The 23,934-nt window shown below is 42.3% G+C and overlaps 1 protein-coding gene across 7 annotated transcripts in view; it reads right to left on the bottom strand.

Annotated features, from left to right (window-relative positions):
- Positions 1 to 23,934, bottom strand: part of eps15l1a (epidermal growth factor receptor pathway substrate 15-like 1a) — a 46,235-nt gene that overhangs the window by 22,045 nt on the left and 256 nt on the right. For 4 of the 7 annotated variants that reach the window (XM_015365547.2, XM_015365542.2, XM_015365546.2 and 1 more), the window contains exons 2-19: positions 19,093 to 19,134; positions 18,245 to 18,334; positions 17,642 to 17,689; positions 17,454 to 17,549; positions 16,841 to 16,906; positions 15,770 to 15,895; positions 15,353 to 15,412; positions 14,585 to 14,848; positions 12,445 to 12,602; positions 11,337 to 11,493; positions 10,717 to 10,779; positions 9,174 to 9,194; positions 8,746 to 8,831; positions 6,046 to 6,078; positions 5,824 to 5,896; positions 4,625 to 4,786; positions 3,970 to 4,167; positions 285 to 449 (exon numbers count right to left, since the gene is read on the bottom strand). In XM_015365547.2, coding sequence (XP_015221033.2) covers positions 285 to 449; positions 3,970 to 4,167; positions 4,625 to 4,786; positions 5,824 to 5,896; positions 6,046 to 6,078; positions 8,746 to 8,831; positions 9,174 to 9,194; positions 10,717 to 10,779; positions 11,337 to 11,493; positions 12,445 to 12,602; positions 14,585 to 14,848; positions 15,353 to 15,412; positions 15,770 to 15,895; positions 16,841 to 16,906; positions 17,454 to 17,549; positions 17,642 to 17,689; positions 18,245 to 18,334; positions 19,093 to 19,134 — 1,908 coding nt within the window. The remainder of the gene's footprint in view (positions 1 to 284; positions 450 to 3,969; positions 4,168 to 4,624; positions 4,787 to 5,823; positions 5,897 to 6,045; positions 6,079 to 8,745; positions 8,832 to 9,173; positions 9,195 to 10,716; positions 10,780 to 11,336; positions 11,494 to 12,444; positions 12,603 to 14,584; positions 14,849 to 15,352; positions 15,413 to 15,769; positions 15,896 to 16,840; positions 16,907 to 17,453; positions 17,550 to 17,641; positions 17,690 to 18,244; positions 18,335 to 19,092; positions 19,135 to 23,934) is intronic. The other 3 variants (XM_069186148.1, XM_069186149.1, XM_015365549.2) reach the window with 2 other exon arrangements.

The following is a 23,934-nucleotide window of genomic DNA, read 5'->3' as shown; positions in this document are numbered from 1 at the left end:
ACGAAGAGGATTGGGCTGCGGTGATGACAACAGGGGATGTTACCAAACACGTTTTTAACACTGCCTTCGGCACGAATACGCCGGACAAAAAGGGACTTGCGCCCGCACTGTATATTATATATTATACTGTATATTATCCTGTGAACACTGCTGTGTAAGTGTCCGGCGGGCCGGGACGAAAGTTACTTCCGTCTGCAATGCAAGTCCAACCCACAGGATGACACAGAACACGGCCGTGTAAATGTCCCGCTCCGCCCCACCAGACGGTACAGACTCGCGCTCACCATGGCCCCGAAGCCTCCGTTCTCCTTCTCCGGGAAACCCTCGCTCATGTCCGCCAGGTTCGTCATGCTCCCGCCGTGGGTCCCGTTAAGGGCGTTGTTGTACTGCTCGATACTCTTCGCCATCTCCTGCTGGCTGTCCTGGATCTGGGACAGCTTACTCCGGGCCTAAGACACGGCAACAGTGGGGGAACGTTTCAGGGTACAAGCCAAGACGGGGAGCGGTGCCAACGGCGGAACGAGAGATTTCTGGGAAAACGACGCCGATTCCAAAAGGAGGAAACTCTGAAGACTGGGGTAGCAAGGTGTCGGCGAGGACGGTATTCGAGCAGTTCCCAGCAGTGTGCTCACTACTCCATAACTTGAGCTGGTTTAAAACGAACTTGACTTGAATTACTGTATTTTTACTCTATATAGAGATTGCAGGTGTGCGCAATTAAAACTTCAAATTTAAAATCTCAAGCCCAGAGGTGGCCAGCCACGAGCCAGGAGACCTGTAATCCAGCATGTTTTAGTCACCCTTTAGTCTTGTAGTTGGAATGGGTATTCATTTATAAACACTTGACCAAGTTATAGGTTTCATAAGAAAGGGGATTTCTCAGCCTCTCCCCGTGACTCATAACCACACACTGACACTGATTTTCTCCCTCTTAGCCTTGTCCCTTAGCGGTCACTCAGCGGCCATGGGACACTCTTGGCCACAGGACAGCAAATGCCTCTATACCTTCCACTTTTAAATGCATCCCTTGACCTCTGACCTTAACTACAGTGGGAGGTGATGGAGGGGGGAACTGTGGGAGCTGTAGTTTTTCCCCACCCTGACTCAAGACACACCTCTGTCCCTCACGCCTTCAGAAAGAGAATGAAACCTCACTTGGGCAGGACTAAAATTTATCAACATGTATATCTTTTTCCCTTGTCATAGCATTGGGGCTCTTCATTTAGCTTGCAAAGCTTCCGACACAGGCTTTCCTAGCACCGTACAGAAAAATAACCGCAGAAAAATGTCATTGCACTGGTGTGCAGCAGAAGCGGAAAGCTTAAAAAATGTGCTGAACAGCACAGACTAGATGCTTTCCTTCAGCTTGTAATCTCTTACCCAGCTTTGGTCACAGCAATGTGAGCTTCTGCAATGCAACATACACCTTGGCATTCCACAGCTCAGTCTGCTGCCCCTGCTCGGCATGCTTTGTGTGGGGCCCAGCTTCTAAACTAAGTTTACCGGCATGGATGGATCAGATCCAAGCGCTGATTTGGCTGCACAGAAGGGCTTAAAATTAATCAGGAGGTCGCTGGGCCTGATGAGAAACGCGGAGGTTGTGCTGTGAAATCTCTCAAAGGAAACTGACACACCCTGCCCACCGCGAGAGAAGCAAACCAGGGGTTAACTGCGATGCCGAGAATGTCATCTCATCATGCTGGGGGGGGGAGCTGATCTGCAGAAAGGTGACTGTACTACTGTAATCGGTTATTATTCTTTTAATTAAATGTTGTTGTTTTTTACTGCCACTACTAGTTTTGGACTATATCACAGAACTGGCTTTATCACAAAACCCTTACATGTTTTCCAATGCCATTCCGTTTTGATATTTAGATCAAATCCGTTACTGGAAAAAAAAAAACCTTAGAAATGCTATTCAAATTCACAAAATGTACAACAAGTCCAAGCCACAGAGAGAGGAGCACATGCTGGACAGTGATGAGCCATTTTTCATTTCACAGCTGTTCTTCTTCACATCCTTGAAGAAGGAAGCGAAACCTGTGATGCAAACAGCTCACAATGTGTACACCAGTTTTCTCTGCACTTTTTTTTAAGTTAGGTTGCCCTCTAAAGACAGTTTGTGCTATTACAAAACCATTCTTTTTAAGTTAGGTTGCCCTCTAAAGACAGTTTGTGCTATTACAAAACCATTCTTTTTATGTTAGGTTGCCCTCTGAAGACAGCTAGTGTTACTACAAAATCATTCCAAGAGAAGATGTAAAGATGTATCTTTTTTCTAAAAGAGAAACCAGTATTTATTAAATTTAGACAAAAACACTACTTAATTCAAAATGTAGTATGGGCCAGCTCTTTATATTTATTGGCATTTTCAGTAAATTAAACCTGAACTTCTTTTATTTAAAAAATGTCATGCAATGTCAGAAACAGATGCAATAGTTTTTTCCCCCTATGTTGAATAAAAGTGTCTGTTCTGGAGTTAAGGCTACAGAGCCACACCTGTTGATTATGTGAAACGTTAAGTTGCATGGTGCTGGGATGTTTGCAATGTTCTGGGATCTGATCTAAGGAACCACAATTATCAAAGGCACCGACAAAGATAAACTGTTACTGTCTAGTAACTGAACCTGGACCAGCTTAAAAAAAAAGGGCAGAGTGGTGGCACTGTGGCTCAGGATCTGCGCCTGTGGCTGGACAGTTGCCGGTACACATCCCACAGCTGGCAGAGGAATCCTACTCCATTGGGCCCCTGAGCAAGGCCCTTAACCCCAACTGCTCCAGGGGCACCGTATAAATGGCTGACCCTGCACTCTGACCCCAAGCTTCTCTCACTGTGTCTCATGGAGAGCAAGCTGGGGTATGCGAGAAGACAAGATCCTAATGCAAGAAATTGTATATGGCCAATAAAGTGATCTTAAGTAAGAAAAATTACAAATGAGAGGAGGTACTTTAAAAACGGAGTAAACAAGTTTGTCCAAAGCGGACCAAAGGGTTTTTCTACAAGCAACCGACACTTAAGGTGAGTACAAGGTGAGTAATAATGTCAGTTCCTAGTGAGCTTCCTAGAACACATTTTTGAGTTTCACTAACACAGCACAATCAACCTCAAGACCAGAAAACAAGTTCAGCTCTTTCAAAGGTCTTTTCATGCTTTCTATAGCACATGAGGGCTGCACCGATTTGCTTTCTTGACTCTTCATAAACATCTCTCTTCTTGTTTTTTTTAAATCTTATCTTGATTTCAGGGCATCCTGTGTTAGTGAGGCTGCATACCTGGTATTCATTATACAAAACCACGCTGCTCACACTTCTATTGTAGCTTGGGGTGGGGTTCATCTGTGAACCACAAACGGTAATGACCTTTTCTAAACCCAAGAAGAGAATCTGAACTGATTTGGGGCATTAATGCTTGTTATGGCTGCAAAATATTTGAACAAAACCATGCATGTCAGCTGCAAACCTGTGCAACATTCCTATATTTCAGACAATTAAGAATCTCCACCAAGTTAGGCAGGAAACATATTGCTGACACATTTTTAAAAAAAGTGTCTTCAAGCAACAGCCTGATATACACATCAAAGTGGAAGCTTATTGCATCCTCTTCTTTCAGAAGCATGCATGTGAACACAAACAAAGTGCAAGGAAATGAAATTTCAATTAAACTTGTTCCCATGTCCTGCAATGGAAAAGAAAAGCTACAGGCTCAGAGCAAAACAGAAGAGAACCAGGAATATGGATGTACAGGATCAAAGTTGGAAGTACACCTTCAGTCTAGGAAATTCTTGCAGCGTACAATGCGGAATCATCAGTGCAATACTGATTACTGCAGCCTTACCCTGAATACCTCAAATCCTTATCAGCACACACAAACACAAACACAAAAGCAGGGAAGAACCCATGACCAGCCATGTTGCAGAATAAGTCTCATTATCCTGGCAGTCTGTGGCTGGCCTGTCTGCACTGATTTACCTGGTTGATCTCCTCTTGTGTGGACTTGAGTGATTTGATGATGGTCTCCAGCTGGACCTTCCCAGCCTGGATACTCTGCTCCAGCTGCGTCTCCTCTTGCTGCAGCCGGTTCAGGTCTGTCTTGGCCCGGCTCAGCTCCTCCTCCTGGCTCTTCAAGTCGGATTCCTGGGAGTGGATCTGCGTTTGCAACGAGGAAATCTAGAGCACAATAACGCGAGAAAGGTTACAACAAAAGGAGGCTGTGCAGTCCATCACACTTGCGAGCAGATTACAGATCTGGGACCTTGTCCCGCCATTCCTTGAAGGATCCTAAGACTCAGGCATTTACAGTCCCAAACACACCTCCTCTCAAAAAGTGGGTAAAGGACCAACATGAAAGGATAAGCAAAGTGCAGGTAATGATGTGAAACAAGAGCACTATTCACACTAAGTCAGAACTACTCAATAGGTCCATTTAGAAGCCTATAAGCCTGCAATAACTTCAGCTCTTCATTTACGCTTTGTAGTTGCATTATGTTAAATCATTTAATTTACACCTTTTCATTAACTTTAATTGAATGTTTATAATACACATTTATTCAAATATAGATATCATAAAAGCAAATTAGTAGAACTAATACTGTCAAGAGTCTAACTGGTCTATTGCAGCTCTCACCATCTGGGTCTCTTCCTGGCACTTTTGCCTGACGTCGTTCAGCATGTCCTCCAGCTTGGCTTTCTGTTGGTCCATTTCCTCCAGCCGGTCCTGGGCATCCTGCTTCTGAGATTCAAGTTTCTGCAAACTGCAGGTCTCCCGGTCCAGATCGTTCTGCATTTCCTGAAAAGACCAAATGAAAATACCGTACCCCTAAGAGTGCATGGGTTTTTTTTCCCCACTTCAACTGATCACAGTTGCTGAGAATAATGTGCTAACTGTAAACTTCAAACAAGCATATAAAGAAAAGCTTACATTAACACTTAATGTAGTAATAACAGGTGCTTCGTAGCCCATGTATAGATTAATGATTCATAATAAAAGTCGGTAATTTGCAGAGACATAAGGGCAGGTCCCCCCTAAGTCCAACTCATCAAGGTAACAGACCAGCATGCTGTGCAGGCCTTAAATCCCAAACAGCAGAACGAAGGAGGAAGAGGATATTAAGGCTTAACTGGACATCTCCCCCACTACCCTATTATTGGGGGGGGGGGGGGGGGGGGGAGATGAAACGGATGAATTAGATGAAACAGTCAGAGAACAGATGGACCAATTCAACCCTGCAGATGATTCACAATGATTTACCAACAAAGCTTTCTTGACTGTTGCCCTTCGGAGAGGGAATGCTGTGCTATGGGCACCAATCCCTGCAGGGGTGTGCATGTTTCTATTACAGGGGAGGGGAATTTCAGTTAGCTGGTTCTTTAAAAGAAAGATTTACCAATAAGCAGTAAATATTCCTGATGCATAACCTCAGTAAAATTGTCAGTTTTATAAAAGCTTGCTCATCTCAGTCTTGCAAAGCTACTGATTTAATTTTGTCATCTTACAGAAGGACAAAGTTTACAATGAGAGGCGGCCATGCGGCCCATTGTCAGCGAACAGCTTACTGAGGCAAAGATCTCCTTCAGCCGTTTCTGGAAGGAAGCCAGGGTTTGGGTTTGGTCCTGCCGATTCCAATTGATTCCCATTGACCATTGTAGAAAAAATAGGGATGTCTGTCTCCATATACTCAATGGGAAATACTCTACCCTGAACAATTCTGCTTGTGCATTTTTATTCTTGGCTCCCTGTGAATTTTGAAGTGAATCAGACGGTGTAGCTGCAATCCCTGGGAAGAAGCAATAAAAACAAAAAGGAACTTCAACCATTTTCCTCACCTGGACCTCATTCGTTTTCTGTCTGATAGCGTCCTCTTTGTCCCTGATGTCTTGTTCCAGCACATACTTCTCCCTGCATTTAACAAATGAACAAAATTAAGTCAGAAATGACATACACTACCTTCTACCCCACCCCAAAAAACCTTTCCCTAATTTAAACAAGAACAGCATTTACATTTTTAGATCGACGATCATACTGTGACAACCCGGAGGAGGCATTACCTGAGAGTATTCCAGTGTGTAAAAGCAAGTGCGCTATGGCAGCACAGAGAGAAAGTGATGAAAACAAGAGACAGGTTGATAAAATACACACGGAAAAGGAAAGGGAAATGTTTTATTGTCATTTCAGCAGAAGACAACCATTAGACTTAGAAATCAATATAGAGAGCAGTGTGTCCATATGATATTTAAAACCAGAAAAATTCACTTGTACCCTTTTCTCCCTTTGAAGTGTGCATTTTATGACCAATATGTTCCCACAATATGCAATCTACTACCCTACTGTAAGATGGCCTTAGCAATTGTACCAACTGCACTGCACCACAGTGACACCTACTGACTGTCTCGCTAATGACAGCACGAATGGAGGCCAAATCATCTGAAATCTGCCAATCTGCTTAAAATTGTTTAACAGAGAAAACATTACCAAAACACACAAAAAAAGAGACCGAAGGGCACTGATCAATCTTCAGTTCAGTCTTACGAGGGAGCTAAACTGGAACTGGAGAAAAAACTGCGTTTCTGCAGTCACTCTACATAAATAAGAGCAACATTTTTTGTGTAGGTACATTTTTCATCCAGTCCGAGATGCTATGCTGAACAGCTGCTTCTTTCACTGAGTATCAGGCAGTCTGAATTCATTTGAGCTCATTGTCAAGTGCATTAAGAAACTGATTTAAAGCTGATAAACTGCAGATCAAACCTTGTAGAGGGAAAACGCCAATGTGTTTTTCTCTAATATCTTGTAAAATGCATTTCCATTTCACTCTTTCACGTCTTTGTGTTTAAAATCATTCTCATAATAAAGGCTACAATGAATTTTTCATTCAAGGAAAATGCCCCATGTGAATTGATGTTTTCTCCCTTACAAACTGTATTTTGAAAGTACAATTACAGAATAAGATTAAGCGATGACTGTGCCTATTTTTAACAGGAATGTTACTTTTAAGAGTGGCTGTACAAAGACCTCTTAACCAAACCTGAAAAAAATGACAAAATGAAAAACTCCCTTAAGTCTTCCAAACTTTTAATTAGTTGAAGATCAAACTTATAATTAGTTCCTCTTTAAGTGTTCAATAAGTGTTGAATTGGGTAGAAATATTAGGAGTCTTAATATTGCAATACAGCTGTAATTTAGCAATATTTTCTCCGTAACATTCTAGAGAAAATGATAGGCCCGCAGAATTTTTCAAGCACAAGAAAATGTTAACATATTACAACATAAAGACTACTGGTATTTCAGACAGATAAAAAAGCTTGTTCTTCCATGATTGGAAAGGCTAGACTTTCAACATAAAACTGATGAAAAGCTAAGCTATTTCTATTGACAATGAAAACTATGGCCCTACAGTATATATTTTTTTTTTAAATTGCAGTTTAATCATTACTTTTTCTAAGACATTTTTTAATAACTTCCAAAGGAAAATTACAAACTCAGCATCATACAAAGAACTACGACCGAGCTGTTTATCCATTCCGGCATTCCGACAGTATGATCTCTCTAGAAAAAACAAATCTGTAGTGGAACCACAGTATGTACTTGTCTTATTCTTGACAATTGTCTGGCCAAGAGCAGAGAATTACTCTGCATAACCAACATGCTCCCAGAAATAAGCATTCCACACATGTCAACAGGCCAAGCCTTATTGTACTGTACAAGTCTTTACATATAATTATAGCGTCTTGTCCACAGCAGGCCACAGATGTTTTAAGTGATGTGTTTAGCAAAAAACTGCAAGTGTATTCTAATTTAATTTAAAAATATAGCCCACACTCACAGATTCACATTTCTACAATTGCACAGAATTTGATATGTTTGGCATTCACATTATTAATTCAACATAAATCTTTTCTACTCTCTAGGATAAACGTGTTTTCAGTATGCAAGTTAAGTCAACAGAAACCAGAGACCAAATACACAAACACCTATAGCTGCAGTTGAACATGCAGACATTCATATTGAGGGATAAGCTCCTATGCATCTCAAGATTAACCTCAAAAGACCACTCAGCGGCCTATGATATCCAACGATTACATTTCTCCATTCTCACAAAGGCAGCACGAGCTGTACTACAAACATTACACTGCAATCCATCCCACCTCAAGCATGAACTTCCCTGGAAAGGAACAGTTTAGGGTAGCCAATCAAACCTCATGTACATGTTATACCGGAGATGGGATGAAACCAGAGCCAACACAGAAATAAAAATGTATGCAAACTTCACACAGACAGCTGCCCCCAACTGGAATTGAATCCAGGACCGAAGAGCTAACCATCCCTGCCACTGTTCCAATCCAAAATGAGGGTGCTGAGCAATAGGAGACTATTGTCTCTGCCTCTTTTGTGGGGAAATCTATACTCTGAACATCTACCATACCCCCCGAAAATTATTAGGTATAGTACAGAAAAAAAAACAAGTTACTGCAGTCAAACATCTTCCCCCAACACGTACCAATTCCCAAAGAAATGACACAAAACCTGCAAAAGAGAGATCTGGTGAAAGAATGGAAACGTCTCATCTTATTTCACAAGTTTGTCAGGGGAGTAAATGAAAGAAATCCGCCTGTGTGAAATCTCATGACATTCTCATTCCAGCTTCGGAAAGACGAAGGGGCAAGCATCCTGACCCTAACCTAAGACATACTGCGCTACTGGGAGACAAGGCTTCTCTTGAATGGAAGACCTCTTCCGTTCGAAATTACCTCTGCAGCTGTGCGATTTCTTGACTGATATCGTCCAGTTCTTTAATTCCAGTGAATTCCCCAGAGCCGACAGAGCTCGTGCTGTCCTGTGAAAAGACGAGAGGGGTTCGCAGTCAGCGGGTCAGCGCACTGCAGGAGTCCGTCACACACCGCCCGGAGCAGCACAGCACAGAGCAGGCGCAGTACCACACACTGACACTCCAACACAGGGAACAGGAAGAGCAGGCCAAGAGGAGGGGGAGTAATGCCACAGCACCAGCGTTCTCTCTCACTGTTTTTAATTTCACCTCACGGGAGAAAAAAAAAAGGAACACCAAAGCACCGTTCACAGCATCGAGTGTTTTACAAATGCTTTTCCACCTCCGAGACTTACAACACGTGTCTTTTTTGCAAACCATCAAAAGCATTTGTGCACAATAATTACATACCCAGAACTCGAACATTATTGCCTGTTTAACAGAGGTTTGCAATAGCAACATCAGCAGCATTAAAAATAAAATAAAATGAAAAAAGAAATGTGATTCTTGGTGCATACACTTTCAACTTACACACTGCCTTTAAATGCATTGCTCACTGCAGCTCTGTGTATTGGTTTGTCATTCTATTGCTACGCTCAAGAAAACACTGAAGGACCTTTAACGAGACTGTACAGGAGCAGCAGCTACCACCACAAGATATTCCATATGGATGTTGCAAAGAAATCCATTTAAAATCTGTGCTGTGATTGAAGCTTAACACAAAAAGCACTATAACCACTATATTGAATTTAAACTGCCAACAGGTGGCACTATATGCCCAAAAGATTGCAGTTTATTCAAATATCCTTAATTCCTGAATTGTGAAAATAAGCAATAATATTGTTTAAGATTACGAAATGCATTGGAAAAACACATCCATATGAATCCTGTACTTCATCAAATATATTATTTGAATCGTAAGTTGAAAAATGGACTTGAATAAGGTGGCGCTACATAGTTCTGATTTTTGAATCACCATTGCTTGCCCTCACATGAAGAGTTTTCACTGCTACTTTCTGTAACCTAAGAGGGCGAGTTCTTGTTTAGAAATAGCTCTGACACGAATAAAACTAACAATTCCTATAAGAAAAATAATAATCATTGCTTTAAGAAGGAACAGGAATGCTTAGAAGGAACAATCCTCCACGCACACAATGCAAACATCCAGAAGAAAAACATCACAGACAATTACAGCAGACAGACTTAAACAGGGACCCCGCGTGGAAGAAGTGAGATCTCTCTCTCTCTCTCTCTCTGGCACTCAAAGATAATTGTATACAATCCTGTTAACACTGCACAAGCCTACAACCAAAAGCCACCTTCATAACACTTCCAAGAATCTTCCAATTATGAGCCCATCAGTCTGAAAACTACTCTAAACGTCAACTAAAATTACTCACAAATTTAATGGACATCCAACAACCTACAGGTCCAGCAATTTGTGAACCTGCATTGAGTGCTGGTTGAAATTACACAAAATGCTCGGTATGCCATTAAGTAATCATCAACAAACATGAACCAGCTGCAGATCAGCTGAGAAACAGAACAAGAGCTCTTACTCTCTACCTGTGCTTGAATAGGCCGAAGTGTTAACACGAGCATGAACATTGCTTCTCGTAGGTATAAAAACAGAGTAATCAAGAAAAAAAGGTGAAGGGAACTGCTTAAGGGCCTGCTTTTAATCATGCAAAAATTTACCTGCAGACTGCTTAGGAATAGAGACAAATACAGACATGCTTTCATTAGGAGAAATTAAGCGGGAACTCAAGGCAGTGCTTCAGCAAAAGCAGTTTGTACTCTTTCACAATGGGTCAGCCTTAAAATGTCGAGGATATTTTGTTTGGATATACACAAAGAGAAAACAAAAAGATTCAACAAGACAGTGATATGAACGGGAGGTGGAGAGGACGTGTGGGTTACAGGTCAAGGAAATGAGTTACGAGTGGTTACTCACACGGCGCATGTCAGTTAGTGCAGTCATTTCAGATCCAACAGGAGTTATATACCCTGAAAGACTCTACAAAGAAAGGTGATACAGAACAAGCATTGAAAAGAAGCATTAAGGCAGGAAAACTCTGATACGAAAGAACAGGCAGCAACATTTTGTTCCACCACACTCTTCCTATAATCTGAACAAGATGTATGTGTTGCAGCACAGAAGTTGTAGTGAACAGAAAAATCCTTCCCATAAATTAGTTCCTTTCATTTGAAACTTTTCAAATGAAAAGGCTTGCGCTCTGGCTCTTGAGTTCTATAAACGCTTCAAAAGAATACAGTCCAGAAACGTTCGCAGAAGCACCATGATTCATCAAAACACCATACAAGAAGACTTCATAAAGCTTTCGGCTTCAGTGCACTTCTCCAAGTAAAAAAACAACCAGACCATGTCCCAAACAACACCTTATTTTGTCATCTCTCTGAGCTAGAAATCTTATGCTCCACTACAAACTTCTGCAGCGCTTTTCTTTTTTTAAAGCATATTCTGAAACTCAAGCTTTGTGAGCAGGTCTCACAAAGACCGTGTGGCAGCCCGGGCCGGAGAAGTCAGGAGGAGATGCCGAGGGTGAAACTCACGGACACGGGGGTCCCCCTCTCGGAGGGAGGGATCATGTCTGGGGTCAGGACCTGCGGGGGCTCGATCCCCTTGCTGACTTTCTGCTGGATGAAGTGCATGGCCAGGGAAAACTGCTCTCTCGTCAGCTTCCCCATCTGCCTTGTGTCCGCCAGGGCCCTGGTGTGGAAAAAAGAAAAAAAAGCAATGACTCCAGGTCACTTCCAGGTCTGCGTCAGTGCGTATTTGTTACTGCTTTAACTACTGCAGATTTTTATATACCATTTTAAGAAGCACCAACTAGACACCAAGTGAACGGCAGAGATGCACCAGAACTGCTCCTGACAGAACATAGTACTAAGGTAGGAGTACAGAGATCCCTTTAACTTCAAGTTAACTTGCAAGTATCCTGTTTGCCTTTGGAAAGTGGGAGGAAATTAGGGGTCCATGGAAAAACCCATAAACAAGAGCAAGGTCCATGCAGACAGGCAACCAAAGCCAGAATCGAACCCAGGACCCTGGATCAGTATTAACCACACCTCCCAATAACTAGTTAAAAAAAAGACAATTAACAGCATCAGCATTCAGAAATTTAACAGAAAAGAGAGCTGCTTTAAAAGACTAATGTAGCAGACAACATATTCCTCATCCACAGGTGTTAAAGGCTTCTGTTTTAGGGCATGTGATTCCAGGATTTATGCATCAGTCTCACCACAAGTAATAATAATAATAATAATAATAATAATAATAATAATTGCTTACACTTATATAGCGCTTTTCTGGACACTCCACTCAAAGCGCTTTACAGGTAATGGGGATCCCCTCCACCACCACCAATGTGCAGCCCCACCTGGATGATGCGACGGCAGCCATAGTGCGCCAGAACGCTCACCACACATCAGCGATCAGTGGGGAGGAGAGCAGAGTAATGAAGCCAATTTATAGAGGGGGATTGTTAGGAGGCCATGATTGATAAGTGTACGTGAGAATTAATTCCCCCTCGGCCCACCTGTATGATTGTACGACCAGTGAACTGATGTATCGGAGGCTCCCTGCTACAGTGTATTCTATTACTCAGAATACTAATACCGTTAGTAATACTGTAACAATGTGACTCAAACCATTTCTAACCATATGTGCGCTAGGATGTTCTGAGGAAGTCCCGACTGCATGAAGATCTCTTTTACTTCGTGGCCGTTGACAAATCCATCCAGGTCGGCGTCCGTCTTCAGGAAGATCTCGTCGTACCTGCTTCTGTCAGCAACCGGCACGATCCAGTTTGCCGAGGGCTGGGAAAGAGGAATAACGAGAGGAGACAAAGGCAGTCATAGGCCAGTGTGTAAATGCAGGGAACCGGGGGCCCTAATGCAGAATTGTGCTCAGAGATCACAGGATCGAAAGCCACAACTTCCTGAGCAGAACCTTTTCTGACATTTACACTGTTTCCCCACCCCTTTCCTCAAGGTCGTCTCTTCTTCAGCTCTGAGTCATTGCCAATTTGCCTCTTTTGCTTAATTGTAGTCAGATCAGCCTATGAAAGGATTATGAGTAGGGGGGGATTTAAACCTATACTACCACATACGTGCATTGCTGCACTGAAAGCCTGGAACAGCAGATTAGGCATAACACCACATGATGTACAGAGCAGGGTTTTATTACTGCTTTTATGTAGTCTTTATTTGCCTAGGTATACAAATCTTTCTGACATTGTTGCACGTTTTGACATGTATACAAAACCACAAAGACAACCCTCAATCAGGTCATTCATACAAGAGACAGCAAACAGGAGAGTGCTCCCTTAATCACAAAAACGGAGACAGAACATTGAGCTAATTTTGCACCTAGTCCTGAAGATGCTGAAGTGCAAGTGATAGAAAAACAGCCATGAAGCCCGTAGCAATGGGCTGGTAGAGGTTTTACAGTGATTGATAGTGTGCTTCCATCAATCACAGACACACACAGCCCACATCCCTTATACATCTGATAACTAGAGCTCCTGCAAGAGCACATTTTCCTGGGGACAGTACCTGAACTACTTTCTTTAGCTAGAAACATCCACCTAATTCATCTTGTGTCTATTTGATTGCACTGATAACAAAGCTGTTGTATTTTCGCCCAGAAAATGTCAATCTTCTGTACTGAACAACTTCCTTCTCTGTCACTTTTTTACAAGGATTTTGAACTCTTCTTAATGAATTATGCTCTACTTAATTTGCTGGAGTTGACCCTGTTTAAAAGACATTTCATAAAGGTGTGAGTAATATCTGAAAGCCACGTCCAACTATATTTCACACATTAAAAATAACCTTTACTTAGATGTATCTGGATATAAATAGTGTGTCTTCCAAAAGCAGTGCTGAGCTGTATAAATCCTTTGTTATATCTTTTTTTCTATCATGCACCTATTCTGGAGGCAAAATCCAGTCAGAGGTCTACATCCAAATGCAATTTTCTGCATTGGAAGCAAGAGGCAGACAAAGCACATCTAGGTGAATCAGAGGACAGAAAAGAGAAGACATCCAATTCTGCAAACATGAATTCTTACAGGTGGTTTTCCCAACACCACACTACCCCTAATTCAGCACAATGAGTGACACAATTGAAGACATTTTGATTTGGGACTCAAGGTGTCAATCAGCATCCAACAGGGAGCATCTAGCTCCTAACCCAACTTAAAAATAAAACTTTAGACTTCTAGTCCAGATATGAGGCATAACTTCTACAATGGTCTGCAATGGAACCCTACTGCAGCTTCAAATCCCCCAGATAAACCTTGTAGAAACTGCACACTCTCTGGCTGCTCTCAGCTGCTGGGAAACAAACCAGACCAGGGGGCCATCAGCATGCACAACTGCACAATACTTCAAGAATTCAGCGCTTGGCCAAAAAACAAATGGAGATTTATATAGCCAAAGAGAAAATATAAAAAAAAATGAGGAATGTATTAGCCAGCAATACAAAATATAACAGAGAAAGACGAGGAATCGATCTGCAACATACAAAAGGCAAGAAAGTCATGCCAAGATGTCCTTTCAAGAAGTCGAACACCAAGCCATTGCTTACCCAATATTTAGAGCCCCAAAACTACAAGCACCAGCTGCCGATGCATCCCTGAAAACAGGTGAGCCCAGATCTTATTTTATCATTTCGCACTTGAAAACAGGGACATCCTTTGGAAAGCGTGGCTCGGCCGCTGGACTGGGCACGCGGAGAATGGGATTAGAGTGCGGAACGACCGCCGCCCGTTCCCGACAGAACCCCCGCTGGGTACCTGGGCCGACTTGAGAGTGTGTTTGGGCGACAGGCTGCCGGCGCTGTTGAGCGAGTTCATGCTGCCGTGGGAGGGAGTGGAGCGCAGGCTGTCCTTGGGCGGCGGCGGGCTGGCGGGAAGCACTGGGACGGCCCCAGGAAGAACGGGGACAGAGCCCGGAAGGGCACTGGCAGGCTTCTTCCTCTTGGAGGGCGGTATAAGGGAAGTAGGCAGAACGGATGGGACAGGTTCCTTTTCCAGAGCTCGGTACACCAGGTGCATTGCCTGCACATGACAAAAAAAAAAACAGTAATTAGGCTTGTTTATGTTTTCAAAATGTGGAGGAGACATTCCTGGGTGAATTAGACCACTATTTGTTTTCGAGCAGATGCACGGGTCTAAATCCAGAATAAAAAAAGGGGGAAATGTTACGTTTTGCATGGGTTTAGCACTGAGCACTACCGTGGATGGGTCCTCTTTCACAGGAATGTCAAGAACACTGCTGATCTATAAAGAAACCAGCTCATACCCAGAGAGCCCAGCCTCACAGGCCTCAACACGTCAGTTTGATCAGACAAGGTGCATCAACCCCAGCTGATGCTCCCTCTCGAACCCCTGGGGTCCCCCAACCGAGATAGGAGTATCATCAGAACAAGCACTGTGAACACAGTGTTGCTAACGCCCAGATAGCCCAAAACATCACATTACTACCTTATGAGTATCAACCAGCATATATTTTAACTTAGTCTATCACCTTCTTTTGCTCCTTTTAAAGACTTCAGGACCTACCACAGCAAACTCATCTCTGTCCAAGTGTCCATCTTTGTCAATGTCACTAAGATCCCAAACCTATGAGAAAAAACAAATATGAAACATGTGCATAGCCTTTTCAGCTGCTCCGATTCAGATTTTGGAGATACTTTTTCATATAGCCCAAGTACTATCTCCCTCAGCACCACAAAGAGCCTGTCTGTATAAGAGAAGCTATAGTCAATAATTCAGATGGAGCTGTTCGAAACACGCAAAGAAGAAAAAATTAAATTTGAATCACGTCCACATATTGAAAACTGTTACTCAAAAATCTGTGAACTTATCCTGGCATAAACGTACGTTAATGGTACTTAATGGTAATGGCAGAAAATAAAAGATCATATGAAATAAGTGAAGGCTAAAGCTCATGCAGAACTAAAATGTGAGCCTACTTACCCTTCCTAAAACGTCAAGAGGTAGTTTTGAGTTTATTAGCACTGGTTTCACCTTCTCACCAGATAAAAGTCCATTCACTGGAGCAAGACTTTCAAAAATCCCATCAAACTTCCCTTTCTCCTCCGGCTGCAATAACAGGAAGAAGAGCAAAGAAGGAACAGCTTCAAAAACACATACTAGTGCTAAAAACACACTGGGCAGATTATGACTACTTCTTTTTAAATAGTGACTTATAATAAAGGTTACAGGCAAGAGGGAGCTGGTTTGGATAATTCAATCCTTTTCTTAGTAGCAAATTGATCCACAGCTCACATTCAGCTGTTGGAAGAAGCAGGGCATAAGCTTCAACTCCACAGGTGGATAGCTTGTTCCACATTCCCTCTGTGTAAAGTGCCTCCTGTTGTCTGTTTGAAATGTACTTCTATGTAGTTTCCACCTGTTCCCTGTGATTTGTGTTTCACTATTCATTCTGAAGACATTTGCCATGTTGTCTTTCTCCACGTTTCTGAGGGTTTTGAATACTTGTCCCCTTATTGCCTCCTCTGTTCAAGATTAAAAAGGCTTTGTATTCCTTCAGCCTTTTGAGTGTAGGACATTGCTTTAAACATATCTGGCAGCGCTCCTCCAGACTGACTCTAGAGTAGCAATATCTTTTCTATTAATTTACTTCCATTTATCCTTCCCCATCTCTTTCCACACTCCAATCAATATCTGAACCAGGTCCGGAATGTACTGTTCTTGTCATATTGAAATCAGCTTAAATCTGGGCTCCTTCTGTATATTTACCTCTTCTACATTTAGACATCATTCTTCCCCAACATTTGATAGATAGGCATTTTCCAAACTGAACCGTGAAGCAGCAGCTTATAGCTTGCCTATCTGAGATAATCAGTGTCTGTTATGCACACGTGAATATGCTCTTCTTCAACTGCTTTTAGGATACTTCTTTACGATTTTTACCTATGAAACCTGGCCTTCCATTCTGGTTAAGTATTTCATAAAGAAAAGCCGTATACTGGTTTACAGAAAGCAGCCAAAACCCATAATAACCAGAAAATGATCTCCACTTACCCTCACAGCCCAATGAGAGTCCCCTGTGGGTGCTGACGTGGAGAGTAAGGGACTGCTAGTGTCCTTCTGCCATGAACCCAGTGATTGAAAAGCATAAGATGACATACATCAGTGATATTAATATAATAACATATCAAATCAGAACATACAAACTATATGGACTGAATGGAGAGCCCCACTCTGGCACCTTGTATAAACACACTTTAAATAGATCTTGAAAAAACCTGGAGCAAATTAACCATGATTAATTAAAGAGGTACTGTGTTCAATTAAATAATTTAGAGTAATTATGTTCATTCAGGACAAAAAATGTGAATATCTCTCACCCCTTAAGCATCAGTGTTCCCTTCATTGAAATGTTACTGTCTTAAGTGATCAGTTGCTTAAACTAGTGTTCCTGACCTTAAATAAGCGGTAGTTTAGGGTGACCTGTAACAATTACTGGTGTGGGGCTCTCCGGGACCAATGTAATTTTCTTGGTAGAAATTTCTGCTCTAAAACCCAAGGATTTTATTTCAAGTATCAGATCGGTCAAATCTTTTTTAGCACAAAACAACAGGAGCCATGAGAAGTTACACATGGACAAGAAAAGGTGATTTCAAATGTCACTTACAAATTTGGGGGGTGGGACAGTGAGGTTTAAACTGCTAAGGGTCACATCATGTCCATTTTGTGCACAGGCGACCAGTCTCAAAGCGAAATAAAAGCCCTGAAGAGAAACAGCAAGTCAGGTAACCGAACAACACTTGAGATATGAACCAGAAAAAAAGAAATAAAGAGTGGCAAACAGAAATAAAATACCTGTTTGTCTAAGAAACCCTTTCCATCTGGATCAGCCAAATCCCAGATCTTGGAACAGAAAAATGATAAAATATCAATAGAGTTTTCCCATGACTTTTTTTTTTTATTAACAGTCATGGCACAACAGACGGGTTTAAAAAAAGACAGATGCAGTAGTAAGGTGGATATCTTAATTAAAACCGTTAAAAGAGCTGCAGCCTGCAGATATAAGTGTGGAAAAACTCCCGTTTAGAATAATAAAACACTATCCTATATGGTCATGTTTGTTCAGACTAACAAATGCTAATTAAATTATACTTAGGCCAATTAAGAAACGTATAACTGGAAAAGGCATGAGTTCTGTACTATGTCATAAGCAATTTTTTTATTCACTGCCACTGTCTGCCCTCTATGAGGTTATCAAGTGCAAAAAGTGTACAAGATAGAGAAAGGTGGTCTGTATACGGTCACAGTTCAGACAAGTAGCCACAGACAAAGCCCCTGCCCTCAAAACACCCTCGAGTGCCCACTAACCTTCACAGACACACAGTTAAGAGATGCTCTGCAGTGAGTGAGTGAACACGGCCTGTGCCAGGCCTCAAACATAGCTGGTACTTTACCCACCTTCCCCAGAGTAATGTCAGGGAGGCCTGATTTCTTCAGGAACAGAGCAGCTTCAGTAGGACCCACTCTTCCTGTGTTTCCTGGGTCTACCTGCAAAGAGATACAAATAACAAGGTGCTAAGGTCTTCTAAAACCGGCATATTTGGCAGTCTTTTGTCACTGAAAACAAACCAGGAAACTATTGGAATGTGGGAATGGGATTGGGATTGAACCAAACCAAGAAACACCTCCTGGGCTGCAATCCATTCATTCAGACAGAAAGGTGGCTTGAATGCGGAGTGTCAAAGGATCAAGAGCAGGGAAACACCCTACCCAAAGGCCTTGACTCAGGCTCTTCAGAGTACATGTCTGTTGTTAAATAAAGAGAACCGATACCCTGTTACCATGCACCATGCAGTTCTGCATTTCATTTTCCTCCTTTGTGCACTTTATGATTTGCCTGGTACACGTGGAGGGCAAATGCATGTGGAAGTCCACATGGTTCTGATTTTGGTAAGAATTCATTTTATCCAGAAGTTCTCTGTAGGTTGACCTCCCCAGGTTTAGTCTCTCCTCTGATCTCAGTCACGCTCTTGTCTCAGGAAGTGTGAACAATAATTAATACCGCTGACAAGCTTAATGCTGCTCTATCTGATAGAGCTGCTGAGTCAGCCCACTGGCTTGTAATTAGAAGAGATACCATTGTCTGAAAGCTAGACTCAAGACAAGGGGGAAAAAAAATCAGAACCTTGTGCAGGCCAACAGAACTGTATTTGAACACTGCAGAGCCCCACTCTTCAACACTCAAGATGTGAGGTGTGCTGCATGGGCTGGGTTCAAAACTGACATGTGCTTTTTAAAGACCTTACCTGCCTGTAATAGTTTTCATACACAGGGTTCCCACTTGAAAGCTGAAAAAGGGAAAAACAGCATGCAAGGATCAATGTATAATCAGTGAAAAAACTGAAACAAGGTCCAAAATCCCCAGTTCTACTCTTCAACACTTCCACTATAATTAAAGAAAACACTCAAATGTTCTTAAAGCAATAACTGTGAAGGGGAATTACTACAAATGACAATGCTATATTCATTTCTGCACAAAGGACTCTTACAGTTTGTCAAAAGAGAAGGTAGCATCCATACAAACGAGCGACAGACTTTGCAAATCACATCATCACTAAATAAACTGTTACCTGCCTGTAGCCAGAGAACACAGCAATAATGAAACCCTTGCATCTCCCAACACAGCTGACTTGTCTTTAAGAAAGGAAAACCTGGAAACAACAAATCCTTGCCACTGGTTGCTCATCTTAACTAGTAGTCACCCCCACACTGTGAAGTGCAGTGCACGCTGACCCAGGCACTGACCATTTGTTATTCAAGTTCTGCTCCCCTTGTGGTTTCCCTAATTTGCAATAATTCTTCCGGGAGTTGAGCAAGCATTTCATCTTTGGAGCCATCTGCGCTTCCAATTAGATATGCAAGGGGGAAAAACTCCAGATCTTGTGCAATCTTAACACTGAAGCTAGCTAGATAACAACCTCTTGAATATGAAGAGGCAGAGTGTGGGGCACCAGTCAGGGCTGTGCCATGCTAGAACACAAGGACACAGCTTACCACAAGACTGATGGTGAAATGACATTAGTTTGTGGTATTTTCATTAAAAAAATAATTCCCTGTTAATAACAGATGTGATTAATGTTCTCTTTTTAGACTAATTTAAAACAATTCTTCACACTCAAAAGACTCCCCAAACTTTTAAGTCAGAAACAGCTTTTTAATGTTCATGGACACATTCACGAGCCCAGATATGATAACGAGGGCACTGCCCAATACTGCAGCCTTCAACAAAAGGCCCAAAGCTGTAGAAGAAGCCAAAGGTTTTGATTCAGCTGGCTAAGCCTGTGCTCTGGGAACTCAGTGGGGTCAAAACAAAGGATTTTTGCAGAGTGAACCCTGTTTAATACAATTCAACTTGACAAGCATGGCACAAGCAGAAAGGGGGCTGGCTAAGAAAAAGGTCCGGGGCTTTCCTCCAAGACCGCCTTCCAACGTCTGTTAGCCCAGATCGAGCCCAGCAGCTGCTTATCAAGCTATAAAGTCTAGCCAGCCACCCTGTAATTCTTGCTGCATTGCTGTTTGAATCAGACACAGATGCAATGTACACGCCTAGCCTCTCGCAAAAACATCTACTTGATTTAGCTAATGGAGCGAGGATGAGCAAGGAGAAAGTAAAAGGAAACAGGATGACCAAGTGCTCAGAAGGGGTTCCACTAACTCAGACCTACACTCAACAAGGCTTCTGCGTTCCCAATGCATGTAATAATCATAGCTGAGTAATAGAGGGCACCTGAAAGGCGTTCAATCTCTCTACAAAAAGTAAGGCTTTTCCCCCTGTTCAAAGGTTCCTGTGCCTGATCCATGCCACAAAATGAAATTTAAATCCAAATTGATAATGATCCAAATTAATGAAAACCTAAGACACTAGATAAGAGGAGAAGCAGCAAACAGTATCTGAGATTGCTCATTCCTGTGTTTATGTTCAAATGCAAAAATCAATTACACAATAGCAAAACTTTTACTTGGCAGGCAAGCGTGGCTCATTACAGCCTTTTCTGAGTTTACAGATGTGGGATCAGAGAAGCAGCCGATATGTCCCGATTTCGTAATACCGTGATTTCAGCCACAGCCCACACAATCTCACAACCTGGTGCCATTAATGACAGAACATCTAGGCAAGAACCCATTCCTTCAGCCTGCAGGCAATTAAAACTAACACAGGAGCCCAGTCTTCATTAACATCTCACCATCAACCACACAATGACAGCTGGAAAACAAAAAGCAATCACTCCACAAAATGATGGATCACTTCCAGTCACTACCAGCTGTATTTGAACAGTCAAAACATACAGGAGTGTCCATTAGTAAGAATTTTAAGGATACTGGTAAAGTGGCCTCCCTCTAAGGAAGAAGACAACTTGGCCTGTGAGACAAGTGGTTTTGGGAGGCAACCGTAAATCTAAAAGCTAGAGATAAAGATCTCCAACGTTGGAGCCTTCAAGGACATTAAGTGTCAAAAACTAGCATTCAAAATTGCCTGAATATGGGATTCATAACCAGGCTGCAAGGAAGAAACCTCTACTAAAGCAGAGTGATAAGAAGAGCCATCTGAAGTTTGCCACACATCACTGGAATGGAACCACGTATTTTCATCAGATGAAATTAAAACTGAGTTATTGAGACACGCTCATCAGCATTATGTTTGGTATATAAAAAGATGAAGCTCATGTTGAGAAAGCACTCATGCTCACTGCCCATTGTGAAATACTGTGGAGGGGATGTTTTGCATCTACTGGTCTTGGAGCCCTTGTCGAGATTGTACATTTCCCTAACTCTGACAATTACCAGGTCATTGTGACCAGACACCTGGTTCTTATTGACAAGAAGCTACAGCTTGGCTGAAAACAGACATTCCAACACGACGATGATCCAAATCACCTGTCCAAATCAACAAAGGCATGGTTGACTGTACAGAAAACAAATGTTCTTGACTTGGTGATCTCACTCTCCAAACCTTAATCCTACTGAACATTCGTGATTCTAACTCAAGGTGACAGTTCACTAACAGAAACCAGAAGGGGAGAATTTCCCCTAATCCCTGCCAGAGGAGGATCTGCAAAATACTAACAGTAGAAGTGTGAATAAACACAACCCTCTTGTTTTCTGGATTTACATTGATTGTAACCCACAGGATTTTGGTCTGTGCAATGGTATTCAGATTCACTACAAAAAGTTAAACTTGTTGTAATAAAAAAATTGCCAAATTGTAAAACTTTCCATTATGTGATGATTATTATTCCAATTTCATTAGGGGCACAATAAAATTCATAGGGCAGTGTATGTGATGAAACCAACTTTAAAATTATTTATCAAAAATATAATGCATAATTTATTGATGAAAAATGCTAAAATACTGTTTAGTAATTTAAATAGCCATGAATTCGAGAAGAAAACATGACGACTCTAATCATTATAGATAATAAAAATATGCAGACATAAAACATTTCTTACAAACCATCAAATGTGTCTATTCTGCATCTGTATGCTTATGCTGTTCAGGGAGTCAGTGTTTTATTAACATCATTCGTGAGTGAAGCACAGATGATGCACAGGCTGTAATCGTGGTGCTGAATGACTTCAATGAGGCATTCTCAGAGTACAGTAGCCCCTCTGGGAAATAACCACACTACCCAAAGGGTGAGGCACATCTGAAAGAGCAGTCTTATGCTGTTGCTAGCTCTCCTCGAACTGCTTAGTCAATTATCCAGATTGAACCATCTGACAGGAGTTAAAATGGTCAGAGGCCATTAAGCATTTTAATTGACAAAAAGCTGCTCTTGAGCATGTCTGCGCTACATTTCAGCTCACAAAAACCCTTTTCCTTGTTTTTCAGCACTGTACAACACCACTTCTTAACGATGCCCTGTAACGAACATGAGACACATTACACCTGCAGATCTAATCAGAGTGCAGACACCAACAAGCCTTTGTAAATCAGACTAAAGCCCCATCTGCAAGCAGTAGCCAGACAGATCTCCTGCTTCACTGTGGCTTAAATCACGGGCCCACAGGAGGAAGTCCAAAAAGCTTCGGAGGAGATGGAGAAAGCATTCGTCCCCAGACCAGAGACACCTTTGCCCAGTTGTGACACAGGCTCACCTGGAAGATCCGGCTGAGTAGTCTCGGATGCTACAGTCCCTGAACAAGCAGAACCCCCGCGGACTGGAAAACTAAGCTGTTGCACCGACACAACCGGAATCCGAAAGCAGCTGTGCTCGCTCAGAAAACGAAAAGGAACTTCACATAACATGCATTTCATTCAAAGCAATTCACCTGTTGAAAGGTAACAGCGTTGACAAGCAGTCGGGCGTATATGCCTGCATTCCTGTAGCCATTACCTAATGCCGGCTTCAGACTGCTGAAGTAAACCATTCAAACAGACCGAGTGCTCAACTGCACGAACTCGACACCGACTGCTTCCAACTCGGGTCACATACGACACTGTCAAGAATGACGGCGTTTTATGCCGTTTTTATCTCCTGGGGGGTTTTCTTATCTAGAGGCTATGCGCAAAAGAAAAAGCGACTTAAGCCTTAAAGATTAACACGAATAAGGGCATGGTATTAAAAAACTAATCAGAAACAGGTGCAGCCTGAAGTATTTGCCAACCTTACGCCTACATGAGAGCTGCTAACCGAACCGGTCTTTAAAATATGCCGATTACGTACGGCATGTCAGAATTATTCAAGCGTACACTACCCAAACCCTTCCACATCGGTAGTGCTTACAGGGCAGGCTGTACCGGGAAACCGAGCACGTTAAACCAAAGCAGAAGTCAAAAGATGCCGTCTCATGTTTTCATAGCATCGCAAGACAGCTGCTGTTACCCGTCGCACGGAAGCTCTTTCCGTGAGAAGTGGAGAAAACTCACAATTGTCCGCGTTACCGTGTTTTCTGGTCAGGCTTTTGAGCCGTAGACAAGTCAGCTTGTTCGTCAGGCAAAACGCCAGCACTGTTTTGGGCGCTTTGAGACACAGAAAAACCTCCGTGTTCTGTCGTTCCTTGTAAACGTAAGCAGTTCATCCTGCATACTCGCTGACTTCATTCCGCCTTTCAACATTTTACGGTTTAATATCCCAGTAGGCCTTATA

This window comes from Lepisosteus oculatus, chromosome 29 (genome assembly GCF_040954835.1).
Source record: "Lepisosteus oculatus isolate fLepOcu1 chromosome 29, fLepOcu1.hap2, whole genome shotgun sequence".
Classification (NCBI taxonomy): domain Eukaryota; kingdom Metazoa; phylum Chordata; class Actinopteri; order Semionotiformes; family Lepisosteidae; genus Lepisosteus; species Lepisosteus oculatus.
The sequence above is the reverse complement of the archived record's forward strand: the minus strand, read 5'-3'. Positions and strand labels throughout refer to the sequence as shown.